Raw genomic sequence first — 13,320 nt, 5'->3', positions numbered from 1 at the left:
TGACTTGCATCCATTATCTCCTCCTTGGCTGCCTTCTCATTGCTTGATTTCCTCCACTTTCTCCATTTCCTGCTTGATGGTGAAGACCACAGCCCATCATCACCAGCAAGCCACCCCCTTGTGGAGCGGGTCTGCTCCAGGTCCTGGGGAACCCCATGGCTGGACAGGCAGCCATCCATTCATCCACCATTGGTGATGAGCACTGAGGAGCTGAGAAAACCCCGCAGCAGGAATTTGGGTAGGAGCAACAAACCAAACCAGCAAACATTAAATGTTCAGGATCTTTATAAAGGAGGTGCTGAGACTCTCCTCCCAAATGAAACCAGGGCTAAGAGTTGAGACCGTCTCCTAGCTTGCCCCTTTCCCTGTTCTATAACCATTCTCACTGGGAAGACCGACCTGCAGACACACCACCTCCAGCACCCTGCAGATGTGTCCATGAGCCAGATTTATCTCAGGGAGAAGTGGTTACTGCTCAAAAGAAATACAGAACAGAAAGATCCAGGCGAGGGAATCACTTGTTTCAAAGCCCCGTGTTGCTTCCACCTACGTGATTCTTCCCAGTGGGGGCTGCTGTGCAAGTGCGAGGGGCTCCCCTCCACCATCCAGCATCACTCTGCAAAAATAGGGAAACGTTGATTTTGGTAGGAACCTCACTGGGGATCTTGGGCAGTTTCGAGTCGCAGAGTGGATTTAGAGCCACGCGCATGATTTTGGTCCCAAGACATGAGATTGGGCAGGGAATTGAACTGCTGGGGATGAGAAGGGCACCAGTGGCACAGAAATGGGGTCCTTGCTTATGTGCATGGAGCACTGATGTGCAGGAAATGTGAGGGTTTTTTTTTATGGCCATGGTGAGCAAACAGATCATTACCAAATTACAGCTCCAATTCCTGAGCTGGAGATGGCGTTAAGCTGAGATCTAGATGCAATTCCCAGTCATAGCTGAGGCCTGATAGGAGACTGCTGTTAGCAGGACAGTGCTGACATCACCCTCCAGCTGGGTGATGGAAATTGCTCTGCACCCACACTCATGCACTTCTCCCTCAGTTCATAGCAATGGAAAAAAAGATTAAGATCCAGGAGACATCTATACGCCAAGGCAAGGTTCCCTTTGCAGCTCATCAGAACTTGAAGGAAGAGCCATAACTTACTGCTAATTAATGCCATTGAGATTCACAGCTTGTTTCAAAATTCAAAATCACGTTGCAGTTTGTGGTTCCTGGCCTATAACAGATCAAGAAAGGAAGTTTTACAACTGCCACTCGTGCAAGAAGCAGGACAAACACTTTAACATCCACCTACCGTCACGCACTGTGGGAGAAATAGGGAAAATGAGTTTTTCTCCAACTTCAGATTTATTGGTCTCTTAATCACCACGTTATAAAGATTTCCTTGTGCAGTGACCTGGGATATTCTTTATCTTTTTTTTTTCCCTTTTCTTGAGCTGGCTCAGTTTCAGAGCTGTCTCTAAGTTCTTCTTCATTCTCCTTTCATTCCTGCCCAGGTTCTCTGCTATCTGGGTGGGTTGGCTTGTGACTGCCTGCCTGCCTATATTTGACACTCCTGGCCATGCTGTTGCATCAGGGTGTTTGCACCATTGGAAGCAAATTGCACCCAGCAAAAATAGAGTAGGACACAACATCTAGACACATGCAAACTCAGTGGGGAGGGAGGGTATTTCAACCTGGGCCTTGGTTTCACAGCCTCGGTGTCATAATAAACCCAAGGGTCTGACAAAACAAAATATGTATCATGGCATTTCTCTGCATTTTCACAGCTGTGGCTTAGGTGGAGCTTGTTTTTATGGTCTTATATCTGGTGTTATGGCAAAAATGATCAGAGAAATGGATTTGGAGAAATAAGTGGCTGTCGTTCTTGCTGGAGCCTGGAATCTCCCTTCCTCCATGTGAGCCCTAGTTTTTGCAGACACATTTTGCTTGGGGAACCCAGCACATTGCCTGCCCAAAGGTCTCAGAACGCAGTCCTCACTCTCAGCTCTCCCCACTGCCTCTTTGGCCCAATTCTCAGCCAACCCAAGGCTGGCAAAATGCTTTCAGAGCATCCCTCCCCTCCCGTTACCTGCACAGGGTTGATTTTATGAAGGCTGTGATTTGATGCATGAACCAAGAACCACCAGCAGGGTAGACTAGAAATCCAAATCTTTGGGCTCTGCCACAGATGACTGCAGGTGAGTTATCCCACCAAGCTTCCTTCATGAGGCATACAGAGGTTTCCTTGGCGTTAGGACTGGCCAGCTCTTTGGGGCAGGGAGATGTCCTTCAGCTGGTGACCATGCAAAGCAAGGTGCTTCCCATATTACAACATGCTCACAGGAAGAGCCTGGAGATGCTCATCGTGGACAGGCTGCTGTGCTGAAATGGGACATTGAGCAATCAAACCAGTTGGAAATCCTGGTGTCTAGAAATAAAAAGTGACTGTTTTTCTAACGCCTGTAGGGGCCGGTGGGGCCCAGGCCAAGCAGCAATGGGTTGGAGGAAGCAGCTGTAGCTGGTTTGCATTGTATTCCTGAGCAGTTTGACTGTGAGTTTGGACCTTCCATTGAGCTGTGGTTGTCTGTACTTGGCCTGCAGAGGGATAGGGATGGCTGTAGAGCTCTTCCTGTTTCTACAGAATGAGACAGACAAAATCTCAGAAGTTAGCTGGATCCAGACCTCAACATCCTTCTAACCACCCAGTTAGAAGTCTGTTTTTCACACAGGAGTCTTGTCGCCATGGTATTCCAGTAATTCTGACTTCTTACACAGTATTTCAAGCATGTCGTGGAGATGAATAGGCACTGGTTGTACTTACAGAATTCTGCTTCTGAAGCCATGGGTGGTGGATCTGTCTGCATTTGTTGAAGGCTATGTCATGGGAATCTATGGGAACATCACACAACATTAAGGATCAAGGCTGATAACACTGCAGGATATATTTTTCTCCCAAGAAAGATTATTCCTAGTGGTACAAGAGACTTCCAGCCTGACATATCTCAAGAGACAGGTTGGCTTTGGACCCAAATAACATTCCAGGAACCATCAGCTGGGGGAGACATGGGCTGCTGTGGGGCTTGCTGGTGGATGAGCTGTTGATGAAGAAGAGCCAACACAAGGCACTGAGGTTTCACTTCAGTAAGGCCGTAGAGAAGAACCCAAGTGAACAGAAACCAATGAAAGTCTTTGAGCTCCAAACCACTGAGATTCAATGCAGCTGCAGCGAGCAACTCATGAGGTCAGGTGAGGTGCAGGGATGGGTATCCAGGGTGCACCTTTGGGTCAGCATGAGATCTGCAGAAACTACTCAGAGCTCATACAGAGGCCACAGAAAGTCTGGGCCAAAACAACGTGCAGTGTGAAACAGGTACCTCGAAACCTTCCTCTGTCTGCTGCGGCTTCTGGTCCTTTGCGTGTGAGTGAGCATCAGCCTCGGATGCTTCTCTTGTGTTACACTTTGGAGACGGGCAAAGCCAGGGATGCTCACCTTACACAAGGCATTAAATGCGATCCCAAGTCCTGCCAAAGCCTTCGTCTGAAAGAGGACAAACCCTGCATCCAACCACGGACCCTACATCGTTGTTCTTACAACTGCCCTCTGCCACCCAACCCCATGCCATGGTCTCCTTCCCAGGCCTTGGCCACTCACCAGCTGTCTCCTCTTGGTCTGGATGCTGTTTGGATTGGGAGCTGCGCTGCTGGCTTGATGGAGCAAGATGCAGCAGCAGTCCTAAACCGCACTCTTGGCTCTGAGGCAGCATGGCAACACTAAAAATAAAGCACAGAGTGCTCCAAACAAAGGTACCTCTGTTCCCCTTGCTCTTCCGCGGTCTTGGGGTGGAAAATGAAAGAGCCCTGAATACATAGCAGGTGGCTCCAGGCAAGCCCAATATGGTGGTTTCTGAGGAAGGACTGGCTCTGGGACATCTGGGGAAACCGCAAGCGGTGTTTTGGTGTTCAAGCCTGCAGCCTGCCATATGTTTCACAAGTGGGCACGTGTTGTTCCATCGCAGCCGCACAGACCGCAGGGTCACCTCGCTCCCTTCTCCTTCAGCACCTTGCCTGCAGAAAAGATGCTTCTTCGTGAGCCAGGAGGCCTAAAGGGAAAAATTGCCCCCGGTGGAGGGATGGACGATGTGGGGTGGAATGGTTGATCTAAAAGGCTTGGAAGAAAAGGGGAGAGGTTGGCCCTCTCGCTTGTGGTTTTGTTAGTTTGATATGGGTTGCAGCATGACATACACAAATGTGTCGACCCTTCAGTTCTGCAAGGGATGAAATAGGATTAATCACCACAAGGACCCTAAGGACAGGAGAAAGGCTAGAGGGGTGCATGCTGGTGGTACAGTACCTCAGCACCCACCTCTGTGATTGAGCACCTCGTAAGCCAGAGCTGTATTTGTAGCAGGAGCTGTGGAATTCACTGCACTTGGGCTACTGACGTGTACAGGACTCTTGGTCTGCAGTCATTTCTTCTCATAAGCTCCAAAGCCTCAGGCTGTAATGCCTGCAAGGGATGCACACAAGGGCAGACAGGACCACAGGTATCCCACTGTTACAGCTGGATCCCAAGGCGTGATTTAGTAGGATGCTCATCGCATAAATATCCATCCCATGTAGTCCAACAGGACAGATTGCCAAAGGGGTCTCACCCCAGAACAACCAACAACGCAGGGCCATCCTTTCATCCTAGTGTAACCACTTTCCAGCTGGGTTTGCCATCTCAAAGCACTTTCTTGGCACTCTGAAGTCAGCAGCATGTGAGATAAGCAGCTCTTCAGGACATGGGAACAGAGAGGCTGCATGCTTAGCCTGGAGGAATGCAGCAGGGTCAACTTCAAACCCCTGATGAGTTTTTTAGTGGCTTCCCCCCCCCCCACGTCTCATGATCTGCTTTGACACCCAAGCAAGGGGGAGGACAGCTTTGCATCCATCTCCTCAGCATTTCCCTACAGCTGCCTGGATCTCAACGCATCCTCTGCCCAAGTACCTGTGAACCCCACCCAGTACCCTGGGCATTAGGGTCACACCACAAAGACTGTTCCTTCCCCAGCCAAAGCCTTTGGCAGGGCTGGTTCAAAGCAGTTTGTTGATGTTTGCCCTTCACACAGGCAAGGACATAGATCCAACAAGGCCTTCACAGTCCTCCAGAGCCTCCCAAAAACAGGATAGAAGTGAAGGCAGATGAGGGTATGAATGCTCAGCCACCATTCCTGCATTGTTGACTCGTAAACGAATACAGGCAGATGCCCCCTTTCAGCTCTCACTTCTTCCCAAACCCCTCCCACAATCCCCCAACAGATCAAACCCCCTGAGATGGATGTGGACGAGAAGGGGCAACGAGAACCATCAAATCAACCCTTCCCATCTTGGAGCATTGTGGCCCAGGTCTGCAAGGTAAGGGCACTCAGGACAGTACCAGGAAGACAGGCAGGGACCTATCCTCATGGTCTTCTGTAAAAAGGCCCTACAGATATTGCATTTTTTCCCCCCCCCCTCCTTCATTGCATTATTGCATATGATCCCTTGAGATGAAGCTAGTTACAGAGCAGGACCTCCACAGACCCCACGCAAGGGAAGACTTGGGCAGGAACAAACTAGGAACCCCTCCACCACGATTAGGAACCCCACTGACAGCACCAACAAATAACACTTTGCAAGACAAATACAAAACATAGCACTTTAATTGCAGGAAGGTACAAAAAAAAAAGAAAAGAAATTACAAAACCATTTAACAAAAAAACTTAGGCATAAAATAAATAGGCAGCCTCACTGCATGCACGGTGTGCTTTGGTCCACGGTGCTTTGTGGCTGCTGCAAGGCATGAAGCCATGCCCAAGGAGCTCCCCAGCACTGGGCAAACACAAAGCATGTTAATGAGGGTTGACACATGGAAGCTGCTGCCTGCTCACGCTTGGGAGAGACCAACACATGCATTTTTGGGATGGTGAAGCCAACCTATTAACACTACGCTGCTATCTTTAAAATAGAAGACACCTGTTTGTACAAACTCTGGTTTTGGGTCAGAAAAATTAAGATCCCTATGTTCTCATAGCCAACGTTTACATATATAATTTCTGCATCGCTCTCTGAATTTCAAAATACTCCCCTGTATGACAGACAAAAAAAATATAAACTTCATTGCAAAAATAAAGAGGGATTTGAGGAGGTTTTTCCCCATGGAAAGCATACCACAGACTTCAGCAGGACTGCAAATTCTTTGGGGGAAAAATAATTACTTCTGTTAAGGATTTACTTGAGCGCTGTAAGGCCTTTCCAGGAGTCACCACCTCCTTCCAATGGTGGTTCTCAAACCAAGTGGGGCTGTTGCTTTGGATCGCTGTGTTTACACAGATTTTTGGACTGAAAACAGCAAAGATCAAGAACCAACTCTCCAAACAAAGGGAAATTTTGAGGCACTAATGAATCCCAACGGGTCTGCAGTCACCCAGACCCCTCGTTGTGCCCACGGAGGCTCACACAGCAATCTGTTGATTCTCTCTGAACAGCGGCCGTTGGTGTGGCCCACAGATGTCCTGGAAGATCCTGTACACCTGCTCTTGCTGCACCTCATCAGGCAGCATGGAGCTGCTGCAGGTCTTGCCAGCCTCCTCCATCACCTGCCTGACACAGAGCTGCTCCACCTAGACCAAATAAAAAAGAGAAAGGAGTTGTGAAGGCACTGGGAGAAGAACAGCCATGGCCAGGCCTACCAAAGCCTGCAGGCCCAACGCCACGATGCACCATAAGGCACAGCCACAGGAGCTGTCATAGGGAGGAGAGGACAGGCTGCCATTCTATGATTCCATGACACAGTCAGAAAGTTGGGCAAGGATGAGCAGGACTGGGCTCTGAGCTTGGAAACCCCCTCCTTCCAGAAGCTCAGAGGTCCAGTGGGTCTTGCTTGCTGTACTGCCCACCCCACACCACAGCCTTATGCCTTCTCTGCCACCCATAAGGTGCTGTGCCTGCTGTGGACTCTTGAAATGCCCCATGCCTTGCCCCAAGGAAAGGCTGTAGGGCTGAAGAGCCAGCCAGAGGCCACCAGTTAATGCAACCATTCCAGGGACTTATCCCCTCATTTTCCACAACAGAGAGCACAGCTCCCAGAGCCAAGGGGCAAGAATAGAAGGAAGCACTGACCAAGCAGCAGAGCAAAGCAGAGGCACAGGAATCATGCAGAAAACAGCTTTTCCAAACCAGTGGGAAATCTATGAGCTGCACAGCATGCAGAAGCTTTGCATGTATACGTGACCTGACCAGGCCAAGGGGTCTGAGACAAGCAGCAATATCTCAGGAGGCTCACACCAACCAGAGACTGGAGCCAGAGTCCCACTTTCAGGAAAAAAAATGAGCAATACAGTCCAGAGAAGAGGCACAACCCAGTGTCAGGGACCAGAAGCAGGGCAGATCATAGCAGCTGCCATACCTGGACGAGGATGAGCTTACACCGCAGCGGCACCGTGTCTGGGAACTCCTCTCCAAAGCACAACATGACCCTGCTGTCTGGGAAGCGGCCCTGGTTGTTGTAGTATTGCTGCAGCTCTGCAAGGAGAGAAGCACAGCTGGAGGCTGTCTGCAAGGTGTGATGCACAGCATGGGGTAAAAATCAAGCACCCTGACACAAAGCAGGCTGGTGGCTCTGCCAGGAGAAAACCTGCTGCAACAAAGCCTCCAGCCATGAAGCCTCTGCTACATGACAGTGCACTGCATCACTCCTTCTCAGATCTGATATCTGGAGTTACTCATCCACATCACTTAGGTAAACAGCAGTGATGCACAGTTGTAACCCCAAAGCGCTCCAAGAGGAAGCGGAGCAAAGTCAAGAACAACATCAACCCCTCCTACAGTGCTCATACCAACCTCTAAAGAATAAGCTGGTGTCAAATATCTTCACCACTTCATCACGGTCCAGTTTGCTTGGCCTGTCTTTGTACACCAGCGTGTTCCCACTCCAGAAGACCCTTCCCTGGCACAGCCTCTTGATGAAGATGCCCTGCTTGTTGCTGTGCAGCAGGACACCCCTCTCCAGGTGCCCAAAGAGCTTCTTGGTGATCTGCTTCTGGCGGTCATTCTGGATGGCTTCAGCTGAGGGGAACCTCACGTGCTCCAGGCTATCAGGGGCGTAGAGCTTCTCACTGTGGTTAGAGGGTTGGCTGAGCGACAGCCTGCAGCCCTCAGGATATGAGGTGGTGATGTGCCCCACCAGCCTCCCGCTGTAGAAGAAGGTGATCACCATCTGGGAGTAGCCTGGGTAAAAAGGACAGGTGAGACAGAGTCACTGTCTGCCAAACAGCACACGCTCACAAGCTCCAGAGAGGAGTGTGATGGCCACAGCCCAGTGTCACACAGGGGAATGGGAGCTGCCTTACCCGAATGCTGCTGCTCGTAGCCAGTGTACCCATTCACCAAGGGCAAAGCTGTGGGCAGAGAGAGTAGAGATGTGCCCAGCTCCAGCACACTTTCCCTTTCCCAAAGCCTATAATCCCACCCTCCCACCATCCCAAAGCTTTTCCCACTCAGCAAGCACATCAGGCTTCCCCACCTCCTGGATGGGAGTCACCAGCAAACATGCCCAGGGTAATTATAAGAATTGTGCAATGAACCCTGCACTGTGGGGTGCTCTATATCCACCAAAATGCTGACTTTAAGCACTAGGGAAGGTAGAATACAAGCACTGCCCAGAGGGAGCCTACACCATCCATCATCACAGGCACTGCCCTTGGATGAACGGCTGGGTCCCATAGAACACCCCACACACTACTCACAGGGGCTGGGCTGCTGCATCCACCAGTCTGGTATTGGGGGGTTTCTGCAGGTCTCCTGTGGGGGTGAGGGGCTTCTCTTGATGATCCCCAGGTATTCATCCACACAAGGAGGCTGGAGCAGGAAGGGATACCCATTAGATCAGCCAGGGGCAGAAAGCTGGCTAGGGCCTGAAGAGGGGCTTAAGAGGCAAAGCAAGAAGGCAAAAGGGATGCCAGAAGGCTGATGAATGCTTTTTTGGTTAGAAAGAGCAAGTTTGGGATTCCCCAGGCTATGCACCAAGATAACCTCTCAAGAGGCATGGAGCAGAACAGGCCCCACACTGTGCAACCAAGAAGGGGAACAGAGGCACAAGAAGCCTGCAGCCCCCACCAAACACAAATGCAAACGAAGCATGCTCCAGCCACGAGTAACCACACCGAGACCTCAAGCTTGCTCAGATGAACAACCACAGCCAGTGCAGCTGCAAAAGCACCGTGCTCTTCATGAGGCAGATGTAGCTTTAAACACAACCAGGCAACCGGACTTTGCCTCGTCAGGTCTGTGTCCACGGAAGAGGGCTCACCTCTTTCATCAGGTCATCGATGGCAGAAGGGCTGCAGTCCATGTCTCCAACATCAGCCAGGCTGCTCCCGTTCCCAACGCCGATTTTGCCTGCAGAGAGCAGTGAGGATGATGCAGCAGGGCAGCCGTGGCCTCGCCACCAGATTTCAGAAACCCCACGAAAGTTATGAAACTGAGAACCACAGCAACCCCGCGTTCCTCTTCCCCCCCCCCAAAAAAAAAAAAAAAAAAAAATTTGGGGCCAGAAACCAGCCTGCAATAAATGGCACTGGTACATGGTGATGAGCAGTAGGGCAAACTGAATACAGCTTGGGGATAGAGCACAGGAGAGGGGTTTTTCTGAGCACCCCAGAGACTGGTGCTGCTTCTCTTTTTTCCATGAGCCGTGCTGCCGGTGGGAACCTGCAGTGCCATTTGCATACAGGGCCCCATGTGAACACACAGAAGGAGACAAGATGCTACAGACAGATCTGCATGATATTTCTTGTTTTCTACCCCCCTCTCCTCCTTTTCTCTAAGCAAGGAAAGGAAAAAGGAAGAGCACACACCGGAACAACAGCAGAGAGATGCATATTGCAACCTGTGTCGTACCCAATACTGCAGTGACTGCTCTCTGGTGAGCTGCTGTTCCTCTAATAAGAGATAGCAAGAGGGAAAGGATTTACTGCAACTCCCTGCCAGGCTGGGTGTCAGGAGGACAAAGGGCTGGGAGGGTTCAAGCAACCCCAAAGCAGGGGAAGGATTGAGGTTGGTGCATCTTTATTTCCCAAGCAGCAGTTAAGCATGGAGGAAAGATAAAAACATTATTGCTCCTAACAGCCCAGCAGCTCCTTGCCCACCTCCCAGCACTGCAGTGACGCAGGACATGTCCCCAAGCCACGGGGCCAGCCCCACACTGCTGGGTGTAGATCAGCAGCACCCAGCACCCATGCGCTTCAATGGGGCACTCACATTTCTGCTCCTCCTCTGGCACGATCCTGTACACCTTGTAGGGCTCAGAGATGTCCAGCTGGGACCTGTCTGTCACCTCCTCAAAGTCAGGGCTCTTGTTCAAGGCACAGCGCAGCCGTGTCTTCCAGGTGGCTGGCTCTGCTTTGTCACCTTCTTTGAATTTGCCTTTGAAAACAGCCCAAGCCTACAGCAAAACAAAAAGGAAATCACCTTCCATGCAAGCTCTGCAAATCCCTTTGGCCCAAAGAGCAGATGAGCAGCACATGTTGGGCACGCTGGTGCTCAGAAATGGGACACCTCACAGAAGTCCCCAAAAGTTCAGGTATTACCACACAGCCCAGCTCTGCCACATCACACCAAGCTAAGGGAGCTGGAGTTGGTTTCAAGCCCTTCACAGCACAAACCAGAGCCAAAACAGCAGTGTGCAACTTCACTTTAGCACAGACTGATGCAAGGATGCACATCCAAGCAATGATACTTGTCCTGATCCAGAAACACCCAAACCCATACTAAAATACACCTCATCTTCCCAGCTTTAGACCAGTAACTGACAGCTGGATTCTTTAATATCAAAACGTCATTTGTGCTTTCATGGGGAGGTGGGACAGTATATTTTGGACTCTATGATCAATGGAGGTCCCTTCCAACCCTTACAATTCTGTGATTTTAATACAGATATGAATATATTTATATAAAGCCATCTCTACAACCCATTGCTCTGGTCGGTGCCCCGAAAGCCATCAGTCACCATGGATAGAGCAAAGTATGGGAATAGAGCAGAAGGAAGGGAATTCCTGACTTTTTGGTTCAGGACAGAATTTTCCTATTAGATCTAAAAAGTAAAGTCCCTCCTCTCTGAGAAAAGCTGACACTTCCTTCCTTCCCTTTCTTTTTTTTGGTTAATGCACTCTTTATCAGACAGTGCCCAATAGGAAGCTTAGGGCAGGTCACAGAGCACATCAGGCCAAATCATACTACATATTGGGCTACAGCTTGATACATCCTCACTAGATAAAGAGGAGGTGAAGAAGGGGCAGCAGCCGCTCCTGACTCCCCACCAACATGCCAGGAACAAACCCAAACCTGGCACCAACACAGCAAAAAGGAAAAGCCATCCCCAGATGATCCTAACAGGGATCCTACAGGTGCTGCAAGCTGCAGATCCTGCCGACAGCAAGGACATCTCCCACCAGCTGAGATCCAAACAACCCAGAAACCACTGACAGCGGGGACGGACCACCTCACCTTGACAGCCCCGAAGCCATCGGTAACAGGGACAAACCATCTCACCCTACCTTGAAAATCGAAGCGTCCACCTCCTGGTTGTAATCCTGTTTCCCTGCATGCTTCCACGGGATGCGGAACATGGTTTTCTCCTCATTCTCCCAGATGAGCCCTGGGTACTGCTCGCTGTCAATCTGCTCAATCAGCCACTGCCGCAGCCGCCTCCCACCGTTGCGGTCGCACATCCTAGGCAGAAGTGGGAGCTGTCAGTCTGTCTGTCTATCTATCTCGACACCCCTCTGCCCCCCACTAGCAGCAGCTGGGTCTACAGAGACATCTTAATGCATTCTAACGGCTGTGTTTCACTTTCAGGGCACCTGACTGGAGAGCCAGCGGATTGCAGTGATGTCTCCAAGTAGAAAAATAAAGCGATTTTAGACGCAAGCAATCGCTCTCTGCTCCACTTTATCACGTGCAGCGTTGGCAACACACTGCCTGCAAACAGCAGCAGCTGCCACGTGCCCCTCCATGCACCAAACCTCCCTTTTTTTTTACATGGGAAAAGCCACAGCAGCGATTCTACAGCTGTCCCGCATCGCTCCACCCCAGCCATGTGGGCAGGCACTGGACTGGTGCCCACACCCCGTTTACTGAATATGACGAAAGCACTTTTAGCCTATCTGCAGCCTGCCTGGAGCCCTGCTGGAAGGCACCTTTATCCTCTTGCTGCTGAGGAAAGCTCTGTCACAGCAACAGGCTGACTTGCAAACTCCTCTTTTTGGGATCAGCCCCGTAGGAACTATGCTGTGACCTAAAGAAGTGATACTGTAGAGGCAGACAGCTCCCAATATTACAGCAATGGGGGGGGGGGGGGGCAGCAAAGAAATAAAAGAGGGTGAAGCCTCTTGCAGCAAGGAGCAGCGCAGGGAGCAGCAGGGTCACCGCAGGGAACAGGGCCATGCAACCACATCCTCTCCAGGACAGGACCAGGGCCCTACTGGGGAGGGGGGGGTTGAGGTCACCTCATTTCTGGTCTCAGCACATTTTTAGCAAAAATGGCTTAGCGGAGCAGCCACGAGAAAGCCAACTCAGCCCATCTTCTCATAAGCTTGTTCGCATTACCTTAAAACTTCACATCCCAGCACCCAAAAGATCCTTCCTGATGCAATCCCAGCACCGTGCAGCCCTATTTCCTGCACACCCAGCTCCCTAGAAGCCACCCTACAACCCCTATCTCTTACAACCCAGCACCCTGCCTGCCCTACAATGCACACACAGCACCCTAAAACTTCATCCCAAGAGCCCACAGCTCCCCTCCATCCACCCCCACGACCCTGCTTGTCCAGCACCCTACAACCTCCACATTTTGAAGTCACATCCCCCAGCACTCCGAAGCCTCCATCCCAGCACCCCCAAACCCACCTCCCGCACCCCCACCAATCCTAAAACCCCCACCCCAAACCCGCACCCTGCTCGCTCCCAGCACCCAATACAGACCAGCACCTTACAGCCTTGCCCCTGCACCACCCTCACCCTACGTACCCTGCTCCAGCACCCAACGACCCTAAAACCACCGCGACCCTAAAACCCTCCAGCCAAACACCGCACCACAGCCCTCACCCCCGACATCCCTCCCTCCCCCCCCCCCCCTCCCGCACACACCGCACCAATTACCTTCCGCACTCCCCGCTCCGCACCCCAACGCGCGCCCGCGCCCGCACCCTTATAGTGCCCCGCAGGCCGCTCCCCACGTCGCCCCGCCCCCAGCGCCGTTCAGCCAATGGCAGCCCTCTCCCTCCTCCTCTTCCCGCCCCCTTCTCGG

At 51.3% G+C, this 13,320-nt stretch overlaps 1 protein-coding gene across 1 annotated transcript; it reads right to left on the bottom strand.

Annotated features, from left to right (window-relative positions):
* Positions 1 to 5,659: 5,659 nt before the first annotated feature.
* Positions 5,660 to 13,226, bottom strand: IRF8 (interferon regulatory factor 8). Its single transcript, XM_042877022.1, has 9 exons — positions 13,173 to 13,226; positions 11,570 to 11,744; positions 10,275 to 10,458; positions 9,325 to 9,413; positions 8,762 to 8,873; positions 8,366 to 8,413; positions 7,857 to 8,243; positions 7,423 to 7,538; positions 5,660 to 6,637 (listed from the first exon to the last, which is right to left on the bottom strand). Exons 2-9 carry the CDS (start codon positions 11,741 to 11,743, stop codon positions 6,470 to 6,472), a joined length of 1,278 nt encoding a protein of 425 aa, XP_042732956.1. The 5' UTR covers position 11,744; positions 13,173 to 13,226; the 3' UTR covers positions 5,660 to 6,469.
* Between the last annotated feature and the right edge of the window lie 94 nt (positions 13,227 to 13,320).

This window comes from Lagopus leucura, unplaced genomic scaffold (genome assembly GCF_019238085.1).
Source record: "Lagopus leucura isolate 7727_CA_CO unplaced genomic scaffold, USGS_WTPT01 Super-Scaffold_100017, whole genome shotgun sequence".
Classification (NCBI taxonomy): Eukaryota; Metazoa; Chordata; class Aves; order Galliformes; family Phasianidae; genus Lagopus; species Lagopus leucura.
This window is presented reverse-complemented; position numbering and strand designations above follow the sequence as displayed.